The sequence below is a fragment of the Podarcis erhardii genome, assembly GCF_964252035.2.
Source record: "Podarcis erhardii genome assembly, chromosome: 3".
Taxonomy (NCBI): Eukaryota; Metazoa; Chordata; class Lepidosauria; order Squamata; family Lacertidae; genus Podarcis; species Podarcis erhardii.
The window spans coordinates 112609046-112628901 of NC_138507.1; the positions used below are offsets into that span (position 1 = coordinate 112609046).

A 19856-nucleotide genomic window follows, 5' to 3' on the forward strand; every position below is an offset into this window, starting at 1 on the left:
CCAGGTGTCTGATAGAATAAGCTGGAGTAGTTCCAAGAAAGCACAATTCTTTGGGCTGGTTAAGGATTGCGGAAGTCAGGGTTTTGGACAAGTGAATAACAGAGCTTCCAAAGGAAGCTGAAGCAGACTTTCTGAGAAGTGTGAGCAGCTGCTAGATTTCAAGCAGTCTTAGTTTTTGACAACTTTCTGCTTAGAAAAAAGCATGCATCTGTGTCTCCCCTCCTACTGCTACAAGCTCCCCTCCCCCCTTGTCTCCCTGACCCAGAAGAGGCATGAAAGGGGCAGAGGAGAGAATAGCTGCACACATGCACAGTCTCCAATTGTTTGGGGAAAGCCCTGGAAAGAAGGAGACAACGACTTCTTCTTCATTTGTATGCTGCCGTATACCTGCAGGCCTCAGGGCAGTTCACAGGATAGCACAAAAACAGCTATGGGGAGCCGGGGACCTTAGTCTCAGCAACTGATTTCATGGAGTAAGACCCACAGAGAACGCTGCTGCTGGGCTCATTAGACCTGACACTCAGCCAATGAGGCGTTCACAAAGTAAAGGAAGGATTGAACTCTGATTAATAAGAATACACACAGAGGCTTGAACCAGCAGGACTCTGGGAAGGGTGCGTATAATAATCTCTCCGTCTCCACCCCTCGGCCCAGGTCGTTTTATTCACAAAAGAACTTTTTACAGAGTGTTCGTAAGAACCAATCAGATTTCTTCTGAGCATTTCAACAAACCCCACATGGGGACAAAGTTAAACTAACAAAACTAAGCACACATATTTCTGGGGTAAACAAAACAGAACTACAAAGGAGCTATTTGGCAACCCCTGAGGTCATAAACAAACAATATACATGATAAGAAGGATGGCCAGGAGGACAGCGATCATTATCACCTTTATGTGAAACCTGTTTCCTGGCCCCAAAATTAACATCCTAAGATTAACATATCAGAAAAGCTACATCAAAGAAACTGCCCACTGTCTTTGATGACCCAGGATGCCTGCCTGGGCAACTGGCAGTGTACGTGACTGGTCAAGAAAGAGAAATGGAACAGGGATGCAGAGGTGTGGACTGATCAAGAATCATATCAAAATAGTTTAAACTCAGTCAACGCAATGCTTTCATTGCTGACACAGATGGCTTCCTCATAGCAATCCCACTTGATCACTACTGCCAAGTCTGTGAAGATTGTGTTTTTGCTAATAAACTTGGAACTGTGTGATTTACTGACCAGCACGCTCTGTGACATTAGGGCTGAGAGAGACCCCTGTGTGAAACCCTGGACAGCCACCGCCAGTCAGACAACATTGAACAAGATGGACTAGTAGTCTGACTTGTTAAAAGGCAGCTACCTATGCCCCTTCCTAATTTTTCTAAACATTTAAATATGGAACCTTTCTCCTTCTCCTATATTCCTTGCGTTTTCAGACGGTTGATCTGAAGAAACTGTTTTGAGCAGGCATCCCCAACCTTCAGCCCTCCAGATGTTTTGGACTACAATTCCCATCATCCCTGACCACTGATCCTGTTAGCTAGGGATCATGGGAGTTGTAGGCCAAAACATCTGGAGGGCCACAGGTTGAGGGTGCCTGGTCTTGAGCATAGTTGTTAATATAAGGGCAGGGTCACATTTGTCAAAGTCTGCCATGCTTTCCCCCCCAATGAAACCAAACCCTTTCGACGAACTGCTGCATTAAACTTGATCTCCCTAGTTGACTTAGTACATTCCTGTATCGCTTCAGTTTGATGTCAAGGTAATTCTGTAATTCACGGGAAAAGCCGAGGAAGCCAGTTTCCTAGGAGACGGGTCTTTCCCTCTCATTTTTACCATTCTGAGCAGCTGATACTAACTATTCTTGATGTGCTGAACATGTTGAAATATCTGTGATTTTCTGATTCATGCCTTGCATATGCTTTGTGGCATCATTTGCATATTGCATTTTTATTTTATTTTTTACTTTAGCAGAAACTGGTGTTCGCTCCTGGTGGAAAGATTTGTCGGTGTACTGGGGTTGGAACATAGCTGGGTGGCTGAGCACATGCTCTGCATGCAGAAGGGCCCACATTAAGTTCCTGGCATTTCCATTTAACACGATTAGGTAGCAGGCAAGGGAAAATATTTTTTCCTGCAAACCCTACGCAGCCACTACCAATGAGCGCAGATAACACTGGGCTAGGTAGACAAATAGCCTTAACTTGGCACAAGCAGCTGCCAGGTGCAGTGTTCTGGGGGCTTTGGTGTAATGTAGATAATATAATAATAATAATTTATTATTTGTACCCCGCCCACCTGGCTGGGTTTCCCCAGCCACTCTGGGCGGCTTCCAACAAAGATTAAAAATACATTAAAATGTCACACATTAAAAACTTCCCTGAGCAGGGCTGCCTTCAGATGTCTTCTAAATGTCAGGTAGTTGTTTATCTCTTTGACATCCGATGGGAGGGCGTTCCACAGGGCAGGAGCCACCACCGAGAAGGCCCTCTGTTGGTTCTGGGTGTGGAAGACTCAATCTGGAGACAGACCATAGTTCTGCTTTGTTTTGCTGGAGTTAATGTGGTGTATATATGACCCCCAAGTGGGAGCGGGTGGTGCTATGGTATAAACCACTGAGCCTCTGCAGCTTACTGATCAGAAGGTCCGCAGTTCGAATCCGCGCAATGGGGTGAATTGCTGCTGCTCTGTCCCAGCAGTACTTTTACCTTTTACATGGCCCCCATCATCCCATCTTGCTAAAAATATATTGTTGCCAATTGGGTAAGCCCCATCGTCATTTTATTTATTTTTAAATTAATTGGTCACTTTAAAAACAAACAAACCAAGTTAATTCAAAGCGATTTACAATACACACACACACACAGAGAGAGAGAGAGAGACAAACACAGGGCAAATGACTTCACTCAGGACAAGGAAGCAGCAAGCGTACTGAAATATACTCGGAGTCGAGAGTGGATTTCGTGCTCTTTATGCAGCTCATAGTGGTGAGGAGGAATGGAAGTTCCCCCAAAATATCTGCTTTATATACATTATTTACACAATGGGCTGCACGTGATTGGCTAATTCCGGGATTCTCCTGTAGGCCAATCAGGTTGTGGATTCACTTCCATCTGGAGCTGGATTGGGTGGCTCCTGCAGACCAATCATACTGCTGCATTGTTCTAGGACCAATCAGACAGCTGCATTCTGAATCCTATTGTTCTAGGACCAATCAGACAGCTGCATTCTGAATCCTATTGTTCTAGGACCAATCAGACAGCTGCATTCTGAATCCTATTGTTCTAGGACCAATCAGACAGCTGCATTCTGAATCCTATTGTTCTCGGACCAATCAGACAGCTGCATTCTGAATCCTATTGTTCTAGGACCAATCAGACTGCTGCATTTTGGATCCTATTCAACTCGGTACATGACAGTACATTCGCTGTTCTCCATCAGCATAGGGTTGCACTCACAAAACCATCCCATTAGCCCAAGGACTTCTGCATGTACAACTGGACTTTTCCCACTTCTCTATCGCCATGGATCTAGATCTCCATACACACAGGCTTGATTTTGTCCAGGGTTTCTTCCAACCCTGAATGGGGCATGTGCATGGGGCACGTGGGAAAAGGAGAGGAAGTCCTGTTGTGCAGCCAGAATTCTTTGCACCAAAAAGATGACTTTGTTGGATACAATCCATGGACCATGAGAGTGTTCCTACTTTCTGTCCTGCAGGCCTGAGGCTTCTGGAGTAAGCACACACTCTGTTTCCTATCCAGTTCCTAATGCAATTAAATCTTGCAGCTCACCTACTGATAGGCATTCCAGAGCTCTGGAGAAGGAAGCCCTGGGAAATGGTAACTTAAACAACTCAGTAACCTATTACCAGTCATTAAGGTTAGGGACGCGGGTGGCGCTGTGGGTTAAACCACAGAGCCTAGGACTTGCCGATCAGAAGGTCAGCGGTTTGAATCCCCGCTACGGGGTGAGCTCCCGTTGCTCTGTCCCTGCCCCTGCCAACCTAGCAGTTCAAAAGCACGTCCAAGTGCAAGTAGATAAGTAGGTACCGCTCCGGCAGGAAGGTAAACGGCATTTCCGTGCGCTGCTCTGGTTCACCAGAAGCGGCTTAGTCATGCTGGCCACATGACCTGGAAACTGTATGCCGGCTCCCTCGGCTAATAAAGCAAGATGAGCGCCACAACCCCAGAGTCGTCTGCTACTGGATCTAATGGTCAGGGGTCCCTTTACCTTTAAGGTTAGAAGCCACTGTCCAAAAGTGCACAAAACCCCTCCAACGTCTCAAACACCTATATTATACTTGTAGCACCCAAGTGATTATTGAGGGTTTTTTGTGAATGTGTTAATGATACAATAAAAAATGCAGCTTTTCATCATTTGGGAATAGGCTAGTGTAACAGGAAGTGAGAGCAGCAACAAAAGTTTCTGCTGCCAAGTAAATTAACTAGCATATTCTGCAATGATAAGTTTTCTCTGGTCCTTTTCGTTCTTGCTCAGGTTATGGAGCCTTGCTGACCATGCCTTGATTGCTCGTTGCAATATGGAAGAAGCTGTGCGAAGTGTATCTTTCAGCCCTGACGGATCTCAGCTGGCACTGGGAATGAAGGATGGTTCCTTCATTGTTCTGAGAGTAAGGTAGGAGAAAAAGAAAATTAATCTAACGAAAGCAAGCATGTTCTAAAAACTCAGACCAAATCTGAAATTGTGGGTGCTACTTGCACCATTCTATAACAAGTCCATAGCCCAGCTCATAATTTTCTGATAAGCCATGGTTTGTTTGCCTGAGAATGATGTGTGTGCCACAAGTTTTCCTCTCCCTTTCTCCAGTAACCAGATCCTAGTTTAAAAACCTGGTTTTTAAGCGGCCCTTAAACAACAGTTTCCCAGTTCAGACAGCGTGGGGAATATTTTTAACATACCATAATATTGTCTTTAAAGCTGGGCACATGAGCTAGCAAGAAAGACGAGAGCTGAAGAGACAGCAAATCAGCAAAAGGCTTGCTTTCAGCCTGATACACTATCATTAATTGAACTGAAATGGGCCTTTTTGGATTGGGCTAATTTTGTGTAAGTGGGGGTTAATTTGAGTTCGTTGGAGATGAAAGCATTGGGAATGTACACAAATGGAAGAGGAGATTTTGCACATTCTTCAGTTAACATGCATAGTGTCCAAATGATGTTGAATAGTGTACAAAACAGAATACTCAATAAGATACTGTGCACATTATTAGCTTGTCAATGTACACATTATCTGGTTATGAATTGCGAGTTTTACCCAAGTAATATAGGAAGTATGGTTGGAGGCTCTGCTTATTTATTAACCTGTCAATGTACAAAATGGCCCTAATAAATTCACATTCTCTGATACCTGCTGGTAATAATCTGTTCTGGCTTACTGACACTGTGCACTTCTTCTAAGGCTGCAACCCAGTGCACACTGTTCTGCCTGTAGGCTCCAGTGAAATAAAACCTCTGTTTTAATGATACCTGTTTATATTATTTTTTTAACATTTTGGGAACTTTTTAATCAAAGTAATAAATAAGTCAGGACTTTTGAGGTGGCGTGGGCTTGGTTTTGGTTTTAACATTTTGCAACTTCAAGCCTGCTGTTGACATTTCCACCCCTTTGCAGAGATATGACAGAGGTAGTTCATATCAAAGACCGGAAAGAAGTAATTCATGAAATGAAGTTTTCGCCAGATGGCTGCTATCTTGCAGTGGGTTCCAATGATGGCCCCGTGGATATCTATGCAGTTGCTCAACGGTACAAAAAAACTGGAGAATGCAACAAGTCTTCTAGCTTTATTACTCATATCGACTGGTCTCTGGACAGCAAATTCTTGCAAACGAATGATGGTGCGGGAGAACGCTTCTTCTACAGGATGCCATGTAAGACCTCTCCTTTAGATTTGCACTGGTTTTTAAACATCTGTAAATAGAACTGTCCAGTTTTAAATTTCACAGGTATAAAAGCTGATTGGTACCAGGGAAAGGCAAATCTGTCAGCCTCAGTTTCTAGTCAGTTTTTCATTTTCAAGTCTTAAGTTTTCCACATTTTCACATCTGTGATTTGTTTTTAAAGTCCTCAGGAAAATTCACTAGCATTTTAGTGTGAATTTCTCCCAGTATACATATTTTTGCAAAGAAATTTCCTCAAATAAAATTTATTTTTTCGCTGATATATATATTTTAATGCACATTTTACCATAGTGTATACATTTTTGTACACAATACTTGACTAGAGAACTACGTATATTACAAAATTCGGAGAAGTGCAAGTTTTGAAGGATGGTTGTGTTTTGGTTCTCGTAATATCTTAGGAATATTGTGACTTAGGGAAGTTCTTTAACTGCAAACCTGGGTTTAACTTCTTTCCCATCCCTGCTTGCTCTGCAGTCCTCAGGCAGGTCTGCTTGACTTGCTTGATATGAGCCAACAATAGTGACTAGTACAAGTTCACATACACAATGAACTTCAGTGCTGAGCAGGGGTTTGAACCCGACTTTTCCTTGTCCTAGTCAGATTTACTATCCCATTTGAATTACGTCGTAGGTTGTGCTCAAATTGAAATCATTATGTGTTGATTCAGGAAAGAAATGTGATAAAATATGTAACAGAAAACTTTTTTAAAGAAAAATTCCAAAATCCTTTCATTAACAATTATTTTGGAACTGGTGGGAAAGGTTTAGGATTTGACCTGATGCAGCAGAAAGGATAATGGAGTAGCCATTATCAGAATTTAGAACAACTCCAAAACTAACTCAGGTTTCTAAATCATCAACATTGCCATCATCTTCCCCGTAGTAGAACATGAAACTGTAATCAGGTCACCTTGGAATTACTAAAACAAGCAAACAAACAATAACACAGGCTGTTGTTAAAAGTGGAATCTGCAACAAAATGTTGCAGTATAGCCTAGCTGCCAAAGTGAGTGCCCCTGCCCAGAGTTCCATTTCAGCCATTTCCTCCAAGCAGAGCATTCCACTGTTCCTCCCTTTCCTCTATTTTTATTCTTCAGCCATCATTCTATATTCCATGCCTTCTGAGCCTGCACAGTGCTCATTTGGGATCGTTTTGGAGTGTCTGCAAAATGGGTCCAAAATGCATGCAGGTTAGAGTCAGACTTTGGGAGGGGGGCGTCTTTTGAAAAGTCTTTAAAAAATAGGGAAGGGTTGCATGGGGTGCCTACAGGGGGTGGCGAGGGGTGGCTTGCTCATTCTAAATAAATGTGTTTATTTTAATTTACACACACACACATACATACATACCCGTATTTTTCGCTCCATAAGATGCACCAGACCACAAGACGCACCTAGTTTTTGGAGGAGGAAAACAAGAAATAAAATAGTCTGAATCTCAGAAGCCAGAACAACAAGAGGGATCGCTGTGCAGTGAAAGCAGCGATCCCTCTTGCTGTTCTGGCTTCTGGGATAGCTGCGCAGCCTGCATTCGCTCCATAAGACGCACACACATTTCCCCTTACTTTTTAGAGCCAAAAATACAGTACATGTCCAGCTAGTGAGCAGGAAGTTTAGAGCGGTTTCAGAGTTCACTCCTATTGAGTGTGGAAGCCAGACTCCATCTCTCTGCACTTTTCCAGAGGAGAGCTTTCTGGGAACAGCATGCAGCTCAGATGAACGCCGCTTCTTCTGAAACAACAGTGATGTTATGAGATTTGTAAACCCTAGGCTTACAGTGATAATAAAAACAAAGGAGTTGTGGCACATTTTTGTGATCAGGCAAGGAGTCCGGTGCTGTTGCTACACCCGGCCCTACTTTTTGAGCGGCCAGTGATGATGGCGAGTGCCCAAGAATAGAAGAGACGGTGGAAGAAGATTGGAAGAAGTTTAAAGAATATCTGAAAAAATATGTTAATATTTAAAGTCTAGAATAGCCTTGGAAGTGGATATAGGCTGTAGGGTTAGAAGCAGAAGATGGTGTATTTTAAAATAGTATTATTTGTAAGGGATAAAATGTGGAGATTTTTATGGTAAAAGTAAGCGTGATAAAAAAAAGGTTAAAAATAATGATATCTGTAAACTGCTAAAGATGAGGTAAAATGAAAATCAGATAGGGGGACTTGGGGAAGCTCATCTAACAATGTTTAGAAAAAATAAGGATAAGACAATAATTTGTTTGTATTGTTAGTTTTTCTGTTTGTGTTGTTTAGTTCTGTTATAAAATGAATAAAAAAAAAATTGGGGGGGAAAAGAAAGAAAAAGAATAAAAGCCAAAATTAATTGTGTACAATCGAAATCAAACTGCTGACAAGATTCTTAGGAAACTGGTAGTGAAATATCCATACATACCTGGAGGTGCCAGGGATTGAACCTGTGACCTTCTGCACATGAGGATTTACCAATAAACTGTGGTCATCCCACAGCTGACATGGAGGAAATCCTTAGTAGGCAGGTTGATATGGAACTAATCCCTTAAAACAGGAAATTTGAAAGCCACCGAGGTAGAAATTTCCGTTCCATTACTTCTTCTGAAACGCAAATGGTTAAACAGCTTATTAACCTGATTTCTTTTCAGCTGGAAAGCATTTAACAAGCAAAGATGAAATCAAAGGGATTCATTGGGCTTCCTGGACGTGTGTGATGGGATCAGAAGTGAACGGGATCTGGCCGAAGTATAGCAACGTTACAGACATCAACTCTGTGGATGGAAATTACAATAATGCAGTTCTGGTGACTGGAGACGATTTTGGATTAGTTAAATTGTTCAGATTTCCTTGTCTAAAGAAAGGTAAGACCCTGTCCTGTGCATAACTGATTGCTCGCTTGCGGTTGGGATTGATCATTTAGTGTTTCCTTAGTGGATCTTGAGCCACTTCCAGGTGGGCCTCAGCACCAGAGACTGCCCAGTACCTCCTCACTTGTCCGCCCTGCTCCCTAACCACGTCAAATCCTTTTGGATGGACCAAAGTCAATAATTTATCTGTTTCATTGGCACATACATGGAAAATATCCAAAATATACCAGTATGTAGAAGTGAAATGGAAAGCAGAAAGCTGAAAAAGTGGTCTGATATCTTTAACTCGAGCTTGTTAGTGGTTGGTGGTGGCTCCTACCAAGGAACCTTCAGGCCAGTAGTCCATTGGTTATATATAAAGTTCACTTTGCCTGCCTGGTTTCACTCTGTAGGACATACTAGGCCTTGACCAACTCTCAATCAAGTCTTTGACTGGCTGTGGATCCAATGGAATCCCCTCCAAGTAGGTCATTCCCCAATCCTGAAGACTTTGCTTGTTACAATTGGTAGAAATAACGTAAAGAGCATAAGAAGTCGTGCTAGATCACAGCAGAGGCTCATCTGTGTCGACATGCAGAGGGCCGGGAGGCCAGCTGGCAAGCCCCAGCTCGGACGTCTCCTTCCTTCGCCCTGTGCTCCGACGTAAATCAGCGACCTGGACTTCAAAAGTCAGGGCATGCTATTAGCAGAGTGTACTGTGCACACAGAATAGGCGTGAGGCTTGTGAAGTCATACTTCGGCTACAGATTCATTAAGCGGAAATATACTCGGAGTCGAGTGTGGATTTCATGCTCTTTATTCAGCTCCTGGTAATGAGGAATGAAAGTTCCCTCAAAATATCTGCTTTATATACATTATTTACACAATGGGTCGCACGTGATTGGCTAATTCTGGGAATTCTCCTGTAGGCCAATCAAGTTGCGGAATCACTTCCACCTGGAGCTGGATTGGGTGGCTCCTGCGGACCAATCATACTGCTGCATTCTTCTAGGACCAATCAGACTGCTGCATTCTGAATCCTATTGTTCTAGGACCAATCAGACTGCTGCTTTTTGGATCCTATTCAACTCAGTACATAACATAATCATAAATCAGAACAAAGAAACATGTCGTCTCTCTCATGTCATCTCAGAGAGAAGAGCAAAAGCAAAAGCTGTACACAAACGGAAGTTCCCAGCATACTGTGCTGGAATGTAAACAGACATGTGACACACAACATTTCCACATGCCTGTTCCTTAAGGTGAAATGGAAATGTCAACAATCTAGTCCAGCATTTCATTCACACAGTGCCCAACCAGATGCCCACTGGAAGTCCACAAATCAATACCTGATTTGCCTTGGATGCTCGCTGTCCATGGCATATTGTTCAGGAAACAATATTAGAAGTTGTTGAACGCTAAGCTGTTGAGCATCCTCTGTCCTTCTGAGGTCTGCTGGCTTTCAGAACAGGTTTCTTTCAATGTCTTTTCAATTATTTTATAAAACAAACTTCAGAGTCAAGAGGACAAAGGCCTTCTGGCTGCATCTTACAGTAGCAGTGGAAGGATTTCTCTTCCGATTTACTATTTATATCACGCCACACAGCTGACATAAAATAAATAAATACCCTGAAAGCTCTGCCCCAAGGAAACTGCAATCAAACATGCATGGGCAGGGGGAATATGAAACTCAAACATGCAATGAGATAGAACGATTCTGTCATTAAGCTTACATGATATTCAGTGCTTTTTTTCTGGGGGGACGCATACCCCTAAATATTTTGTGAATCTTTGTACTTTTGTCCATTTACTGTATTTATTTTCCCCGATCTGAACTATAAAATAGTGATTTTTTTGAGTCAAAATGAGAGTACCCCTAAACATTTTTTTAGAAAAAAAACCACTGGTGATATTTGCATTGACTTATGCAAACAACTTCCATCATAAACTCTCAAGAACTACTTCCAGAGCGTTAGATGTTTTAGTCCACTGCAGCAAAAGAGGAAACAGCTTTATGGACTAACAAAGGATTATTTGTTATTTTCTGTTTATTGAGAAGTAGTATCTAATATGATAACACCAGCAAGCTAATATCTGCCAGTACCGAAGACAAAAACAAAACCTACAAAACGAGGGGAAATGAATATGCCATTTTGACTACCACGATACGAAGACTGAGTAGGGTAGGCGACAGGGCAATCATTTTAGTGAAAAAGGAAAACACATTTTGTGTGTCTGTGTTGATCAGGTATATAATTTATTGTGACTTCATGCTGGCTGTATTAAAAGAACTTATGATTGATATCTATATCTATATCTATATCTATATCTATATCTATATCTATATCTATATACATATATATACATATATCTAGTAGCTATGTTTTTTTCTGACATTTCATGAATTTTATTTGCAATTATCAATATGGTGTTTTTTTATTATTCTAGGAGCTAAATTTAGAAAATACGCTGGTCATTCTGCACATGTTACTAATGTCCGTTGGTCGCATGACTTTCAGTGGGTAATAAGTAGTGGAGGGGCAGATCACTCTGTTTTTCAGTGGCGGTTTATTCCAGAAGGTCTAACAAATGGAATCCATGAAACAGCACCCCAGGGTAATGCAAATAACATTTCTTTATTATTCGTTCGTTCGTTCACAGAATTATGTTTTTCACCATTATGGTCCCAGGATGGGTTATTACAGCAACATAATACATAGTTGTAGAACAGCTACAGTTATAAAAACCAACAAACCATTCCAACTTGAACTGAGCAGTATAGATTCAGCCAAAAGACATAGGCCCCTCAAAGCAAAATACCTTCACTTGCTTTGGGTACTTTGGCCAAGCATTGGAAGAAGTTGCAATTGAAAAGATAGCCTTGATGGATTGAATGGGTTTTCTTTTAATCATTATCCCCCAGAATACTTGAATCCAACATGTACATTGCCTTTTGCTTTCCTACAGGCCCATGTTCTCATTGGGTGCAGTTTGCTCAAATAATACATGTACACAATGTTCACTGTGCATCAGGGGATGTCCACACATTTAAATCAGTAACTTATAAAAATCATTTCAAACTGCAGAGACCCACAGGAATATTTAGCTAGGGCCAATGAAGAAAAGTTGGAATAGGAGACATAGGGAGGTTTGAATTTGCTGGAGAGCAGATGGGGAAACACTGTGTACACACAGCTTTCTAGCGTGTCACTAATAGATGTCGGTGAGAATCCTAGAGAGTTGTATGTGCACAGAGTAGAGAACAATATGAGCAGCTGGAGCTGTATTTGAACCTGAACAGAAAAGCCAATTTTCAGTGAAGAACTGCATACTTCTGTAGAATTATGGCCATAATGGAAAAGAGAAATAAACTGGAAATTCATGGAAGGGGGTCACTGAATACTGTGCTCTACTTGCATCTTTGGTTAGGTTCAGTGTGCATGTTTCTACTGCCAAATCAGAAACAATTGTTTCAACAAAATAAAATAAAATAAAATAAATCCTTCCAGTAGCACCTTAGAGACCAACTAAGTTAGTTATTGGTATGAGCTTTCGTGTGCGTGCACAAGTTTTTGTATTCATTATTTGCGGGGATGTGGCTTTAGTTTTTAATTGCCTTTATTAAAATGTCATCTGGTGCATTCTCCCATGTGCAGAAAGTGGCATAGATTCGTACAGCGAAGAATCTGACTCCGATTTATCTGATGTGCCAGAGTTAGACTCAGATATAGAGCAAGAAGCTCAAATCAACTACACCCGACAGGTGAGCAATATGGAAACAGGCCATTAGACCCAGCAACCTGGAAACCCACCGAAACATATTCAGCGGAGGGATTTTAAAGTTGAAGGAAGGAAAAGTTAAGTGAAAGAACTGAGCTCGAGAGTTTAAATGAGAGACCACGTTGAATTTAAGGAAATTTAAGGCTAAAAATATGAACTGTGGTATTCAAACTGTATTTGTACTCAGCTTTCTTACCCCGACATTATTTATTATTATTATTATTATTATTATTATTATTATTATTATTATTATTATTATTATTATTTTCATATAAACATTTTCCATAGGTAACAAAAATACACTCAGTGTCTCTGTTTTTAAGTCTTAGCATCCTTCGTATAAATGAATTGCAGTCAGTTGGAGACATTTTTTGTTGGAGATAATGTGGGATTGAGGAGGGGAAAGAGAGGGGGGGAGAAAGTAGAGAAATAGAAAGTTAGGAGGGGGAGACAGGAAGTTAAGAGGGGGCATTAAGCTTTCTTTCTTTGCATAATATATTAGTGGAGGTATTTTTGTTGCCATTGTCATGTGGATAGCGGTCTTATTTTTAGCAAGAGGTCAGAGAGATGACATTGCATGTTAATCATGGGACTGATCATTCCACCCCTTTAGATCAGTTAATTAGAAAACCTTTGAATGAGCAGGTACAGCTCTTTCCAGATACTGCCTTAAAAAAAAAAATGTTGAAAAATATGCAGCTCTTCTGCAAGTCTCTTACAGAATCATGCACAGGATTTTCAAACCCACCGCTCTCGTTAGCCGGTAAATCCATAATTAATGTTAATTTATTCTCATGGAATCATCGAATTGTAGAGTTGGAAGGGACCCTGAGGGTCATCTAGTCCAACCCTCTTCAATACAGGAATCGTCCTTTAAATTAAAGGGCTACCAATAAAGCAAGGAATTATATGAAATAAAAATGCTGAATAAATATGTAGGAATTGCATTTCATTTTCACTGGAGGGAATAAGATTTGCATGAAGTTCCTAAGCATGCATTTGTTTAAGACATAAGTGGCCTTCCAAATGTTTTTGCCATAATGACCCTAAATCTCTTACTTTCCAATCTGTTTGTTGAAGCTAAAAGAAAAAGTATATTGCTTCAACAATTGCACCCTTCTCTTCATTTATGTGAGTGTTTATTTATTATTTCCATTTATAAGCTGCCTCTCATTCTGTAGGATCCTAAGGAGCTAAATGTAGTTTACGCCGTAAAGCAATAAACAATTAATTAAATCATCATTTAACTCACGTGGACTAATAAAAATATTGAAAACAGCTCAGCACAGCAGCAGCAGCAGCAACAGCAGCATCTAAATGGTCGAGTTCATTTACAGATGCCTGTGTGAAACAATGGTTGTTTTAAGTTAAAGGTAGTCTTATCTCCATAAGCAGGTAATTCTGCAAATGGAGGGGCCCCCATAGAGAAGGCCCCGCCTTTGTCACTGCAGAATGCATTACACTCACCAAATGGACTGTGAGGCAGGATTCCTCTGCAGATTGCTGGACCTGACCTTGCAGTTATGGGGAGATAACTCAGTCAGTAGTGCATGAGACACTTAATCTCAGTCCAGTATACCTGAAGGAGCGTCTCCACCCCCATTGTCCAGCCCGGACACTGAGGTCCAGTGCCAAGGGGGCCTGCTGACGGTTCCCTTGCTGCGAGAAGCCAAGTTACAGGGAACCAGGCAGAGGGCCTTCTCGGTAGTGGCACCCGCCCTGTGGAACGCCCTCCCACCAGATGTCAAAGAGAAAAACAAACAACTACCAGACTTTTAGAGGACATCTGAAGGCAGCCCTGTTTATGGAAGCTTTTAATGTTTAATTTTAATATTCTGTTGGAAGCCTGCCAGAGTGGCTGGGGAAACCCAGCCAGATGGGTGGGGTATAAATAATAAATTATTATTATTATTATTATTATTATTATTATTATTATTATTATTATTATTATAAATTTTATTTATATCCCAGCCTCCCCAGCCGAAGCTGGGCTCAGGGTGGCTAACAACAACAATTATTATTATTATTATTATTATTATTATTATTATTATTAATCTGAGGGTCATGGGTTCAAGTCCCTTGTTGGGCAAAAGATTCCTGCACTATAGGGGGTTGGACTGGATGACACTGATGATCCCATCTCTGCAACTCTATGACTCTTAATTCATTTGTCCTGTGTTGTGACTTTAGCTTGGGGCGAGTCTTGGGCACAAGAGTTTGAAGTTCCTTCCTCCTCTTCCACAAGGGGGCTTTTTCTGTTCCCAACTTCCAATAGTAGTCCTACATATATCCTCGCCGAAAAGCATTGATTAAAAGTTCAGGGGCACCCTAAACATCACCATATGGTGATGGGATGTTCAATCCAATGTTTCTTTAAGAATCAGTGTGCTAAGGGGCTATATCAGCTGTAACACAGATACTATTGGCTGCTGCCTGGAGGTATGACAGAGAATCGGGGGGGGGGGGCGGGCGGTGATGATGGGAAACGAAGATGCTATGGCTTGGAGGGACAGCTGGAGAGTATATGTAGAGCTGTTATGGCTCAGAGGCCATCTATTAAGGGACAGGGTTGTATGCAAGCAGTTGTGATTGATAGAAACAACTCGGACATGTACTTTGCAGAGATTTCCAGTGCGTTAGAATATTGCAGCTTCCCAAACGCAGGAAATTTTACACCCACACAGGAATCTTTGGAAGCTGTTTTGCAGCTGTCCACTGGATTAAACCGATGTCACAGTATCTGAGTTCCTAACCATCTCTTTAAAAGATTTACATGCCTAATATCTGGTGTACCTGTTAGCAGTGTAAATCCATCTCCTAGTTCTTTCAGCGCTTGCAAACTGCTTAAATCTCCTGTGTCATTTGCATATGTCACAAAAACTCCCTGAACGAATGAAGGAAGGATCTACATATGTTTGGGTTTTTTTAATTTAAAAGAATTAAGACAGTGGGGTGGGGAGGGGGGGAATCAAGTGTCACACATAGACATAGACACATAGTTTTTAAACTTTTTTGTGCAGTAATCGAATGAGCTTGGCCTGATCTTCCATTACTGGTGCTTCTGATACAAAGAATTCAGACTTCTCAAAGAGGCAGATTTTTGTCATGCATTACAGGGTAGTGACATTGATCTTGCAAATTACTAGGCCCCGTTGTGGCGCAAATAGCAATAAGCCACATGGATTATTGGACTGGGGATGTGTAATGCAATGTAACTCTCGATTATTTTAGGTTTACAAAGAAGATCTACCTCAACTGAAACAGCAAAGTAAAGAGAAAAACCACTCAGTGCCCTTTCTTAAAAGAGAGCGAGCCCCCGAGGACAGCTTAAAGCTGCAATTTATACATGGGTATAATAACTTTTCAGTAGTGACTACTCTTGTCTTTTCGCTTTTATAGACTACAATTTGCAGAAAAAGGTAATCTGTTCTTGGCAAAACCAGAAATAGCACCTAGATTTAGAGACTGTGTCTGAAGTTATCATGAAAACCAAGAAACACATTCTCAGTTTAGGGAAATGGAGTTTTCTGTTAGGGGCTTGCATTGTAGCTTTGTATTGTGCCTGCTTCCAAGTCAACAACACATCAGCTGTAGCCTATGTTAAGTATGGAGAACTGAAACCTGTAACAAAATGGTGCCGTATGGATTGCTCCTGTTCATGCTTTCCTAAAGGAGACGTCATTCCATTTACCGGTATATATGTATTACATTCCTATACCACCTCTCCTTCCAAGGATCTCAAGGTGGTGTGCATGGTTCACCTCCTCCTCAGTTCATCCTCACAACAACTGTGTGAGGTTGGGTAGGCTAAGAGATAGTGACTGGCCCAGTGAGCTTCATGGCTGAGTGGAGATTTGAACCCTGGTCTCCCAGGTCATAGTTCAACACTCCAACCATTATACCACACTGGCTCTCAGGTGCCTCAATGGCTCTCATTTCCTTTTCCACCCACCTTGCAAGAACCAGCATTCCATGTCCTCTTAACATGCTCCATCCTCTGTGAGCTGTTTTAGCAGCTGACCCTCCCTCCCTTAGGGGGCAATTCCAAGCAAAAGTATTGTTTGTGTTTATGCAGACCTTGGGGTTCCCCCAAGCCGTATTCTACCTCTCTCTTCTGCACAGATGGTGCTGTCTAGGCTACCGAAGGAACAGTATTCAAAAAAATTGAGTTCGCCATAGGAAATACAACGTTCACAAAAATGGGTAACTGCTTCCCACAGGCAGCAGTGTCCAAGGCATAGTTGTCAATGTTTCACTTTTTTTAAGGGAAATTCCCTTATTCCGAATAGGATTCCTCGCAGGAAAAGGGGAAAGTTGACAGCTGTGGTCCAAGGACCAGTCCACCCTTTTGCTTTAACATACGGAGGAAGGTGGAGGTGAATCCTTCCCATTTCCTTTTCCACCTTTACTTCAAAGTTGGCTTTCAGAGTTATTTTCTGGATCAGTAATAATTTTAACTGTCTGGAACTCTTGGCTGGACTGGCTTAACATGGCGATGTTTTGCATAAAAATGGAAGCCATGCAGGCTGGGCACCACTGTAGAAATGAATTCCTTTGAAAATATCCATTAATATCAGTTCATCTGCACGCAGGACTGTCCAATGAAACCCTTTTTAGCATGTGTTGAACGCTCAGATTTAGTTCAGGATTTAAGGTGAAACTGGAAGACAACTTGGTTGTAGATTGTGAATGAAACCAGCTATCTGGTTCTAAGTAGCTAGCTTGTGACATTTTGTCCATGCCAGGAATACCACCCAGCATTATTCTTAATCCACTGCTTCTCATATTGAATCTGTATCCTAAATACATTACTTAGAAATGGAGTCTGGTTGATTTCAGCAAAATCTGAAGGCACTTAGGATCATAGTACAATATCCTTTGCGTCTACAGTTTGCAGGCCACTTTGCTAAAATGTTCACCTTTTGCTGTTTTTCATTCATCCCAGTTACAGAGGCTATGACTGCCGAAACAATTTGTTCTACACACAGACTGGGGAGGTGGTATACCACATTGCTGCTGTTGCTGTTGTTTACAATAGACAGCAACACACCCAAAGACTGTATCTCGGTCACGATGATGATATCCTCAGTCTAGCCATCCATCCTCTGAAAGACTATGTTGCTACTGGACAGGTAAGATTTTGGAGAAACAATGCTTGCCAATTCAATGGAAATGTATTATTATTATTATCGTCGTCGTTATTGTTTTTGTTGTTTACTTATTGTTGCACTTTGTTTTTTGTAAAATTCAAACACCATACCAACCTCCTTAGGAATGGTGTGATTTAGTATATTGCAAATTGGACCTACAAGAAAATATTGCATTGGTTTCTTCTGACATCTTAACAGTTCTGCTGCTGTTCACCCAGCCTTCCTGTCAGATATGATAAGCTGTAAGAGGCTCAAGCAAGCCAATTCATTCCCATCCTCAGTTTTCCAGCGGCAACTCAATATTCCACCATTCCTGGAGGCCACTGAGCATGCTCAGTCCTTGTTTGGCTGGTTTGAGTTTGGGGGGGCCTGTTATTTTGGCGGCTCTTTCAGACTTTTATTTTAAAATGTTTCTTTTGTATTGCTGCAAACCTTGGAGTCCTCCAGACATGCTGATACCTCCCCCTTGTTTCTCTGTTTGGCTCCAATCCTGTTGGCATGGGGTACTGTTTGCTTCTAGAAGGAGTTATTATTGCAGCTGCTATTTTAGTTTTCCATTTCTGAGTGTACATTTTAGGGAGGGATATTAAGGTAGTCTGCATAACTTTCAGCATACTGGTTTCATTGGGATGTCCATGTTCAAACATCCCTATGGCCAAAATGTGGGGGGTGGGGTGCAAGGAAGACAAAGTTACCGTATTTTTTGCTCTATAAGACTCACTTTTTCCCTCCTAAAAAGTAAGGGGAAATGTGTGTGTGTCTTATGGAGTGAATGCAGGCTGCACAGCTATCCCAGAAGCCAGAACAGCAAGAGGGATCACTGCTTTCGATGCGCAGCGATCCCTCTTGCTGTTCTGGCTTCTGGGATTCAGAATATTTTTTCTCTCGTTTTCCTCCGCCAAAAACTAGGTGCGTCTTGTGGTCTGGTGCGTCTTATAGAGCGAAAAATACGGTAAATGTTGCCTCTGCTGATAGTAAGGAACCCGTTTCCTTGCAGAAAAATAGGAGAGCATCTCCCCAGCAGAAGGCAGGATGTGGGCATCAAACCATAAAATACATCTTATGTTACAGGGAATGTATACCATTTATAGTATAGATCAGAAGGTCGGCAGTTCGAATCCCCGTGACGGGTTGAGCTCCCATTGCTCGGTCCCTGCTCCTGCCAACCTATCAGTTCGAAAGCACGTCAAAACTGCAAGTAGATAAATAGGTAGATTCAAGTAGATTCTGGCGGGAAGGTAAACGGCGTTTCCATGCGCTGTTCTGGTTCTCCAGAAGCGGCTTAGTCATGCTGGCCACATGACCCTATACGCTGTACGCTGGCTCTCTTGGCCAATAAAGCGAGATGAGCGCCACAACCCCAGAGTCGGCCACGACTGGACCTAATGGTCAGGGGTCCCTTTACCTTTACCTTTAGCCAACGATATAGGGAGCAGTGAGATTTACTGGCAGCGATATTTATCCGTCCTGATAAGCAGCAATGACTAAGGTTTCAGGAGGTCAGATGTCCCACTATTGCTGCAGCATCAAGAAAGGAAAACATAGGATAAAGTTTAAAATAAAATAGAGTTCCAGTTTGGGGAATGTTAGACTCCAGTGATGGCTAGACATCCAAGAGTCTAAATCAGAGAAACGTGTTTATTTTTTTTAGTTTGGCTAGAGGGAGCCAAGTAGGAATGAAGACGATGATACATGTATGAATCATCAGTGTGATAGCGCTGGTCAAAGGATCACCCCGAAATAGAATGCAGGAAGGAGAAGAGAAATGCTTGAAGGCTTAAAGCTCATTGGAGCAAACCCCAAAAGTCAAACAGGAGGAGGAAGGCAAAGTACTGGAGAGGCTGCTAAGAGTGACAGGAGGGAAAACAGAAGAGGATAGGAAGGGCAAACTGAGGATGACTTCAAGGAAAAGGTTGCAGCCTGTTGTTATCCAAATGCTGGCTGGTAAAAAAGGGTATTGGAGGAACAGGAAGCGTGAAGGTAGGTGTGTGTCAGAAGACCCCTTGACCCCAGAGGGTGCCCAAGAAGAAGGAATTGAATGGAAGAGCCAATAACTAGGTGCTCCATGGATATATTTTGTCCTTGAGGGGCGTAGTGAAACTGAGGAGAGGAGGGCAAGGATGACAGCTTTGAAAATGGAAGTACGATTATGAACAACGGATTGTGGCCAAGTCTAGATGACAATACGGGCAGGAAGCCTC

At 41.9% G+C, this 19856-nt stretch overlaps 1 protein-coding gene across 8 annotated transcripts in view; it reads left to right on the forward strand.

Annotated features, from left to right (window-relative positions):
• The window catches only part of EML6 (EMAP like 6), a 201059-nt gene that overhangs the window by 89981 nt on the left and 91222 nt on the right, over positions 1-19856 (forward strand). For all 8 annotated transcript variants that reach the window (XR_014154519.1, XR_014154520.1, XR_014154521.1 and 5 more), the window contains 7 exons: positions 4490-4627; positions 5625-5881; positions 8528-8740; positions 11174-11341; positions 12382-12488; positions 15737-15855; positions 17451-17637. Coding sequence is in view for 2 of the 8 variants with exons in the window: in XM_081854439.1 (XP_081710565.1) it covers positions 4490-4627; positions 5625-5881; positions 8528-8740; positions 11174-11341; positions 12382-12488; positions 15737-15855; positions 17451-17637 (1189 nt within the window). In the remaining 6 variants the exon portion in view is untranslated. The remainder of the gene's footprint in view (positions 1-4489; positions 4628-5624; positions 5882-8527; positions 8741-11173; positions 11342-12381; positions 12489-15736; positions 15856-17450; positions 17638-19856) is intronic.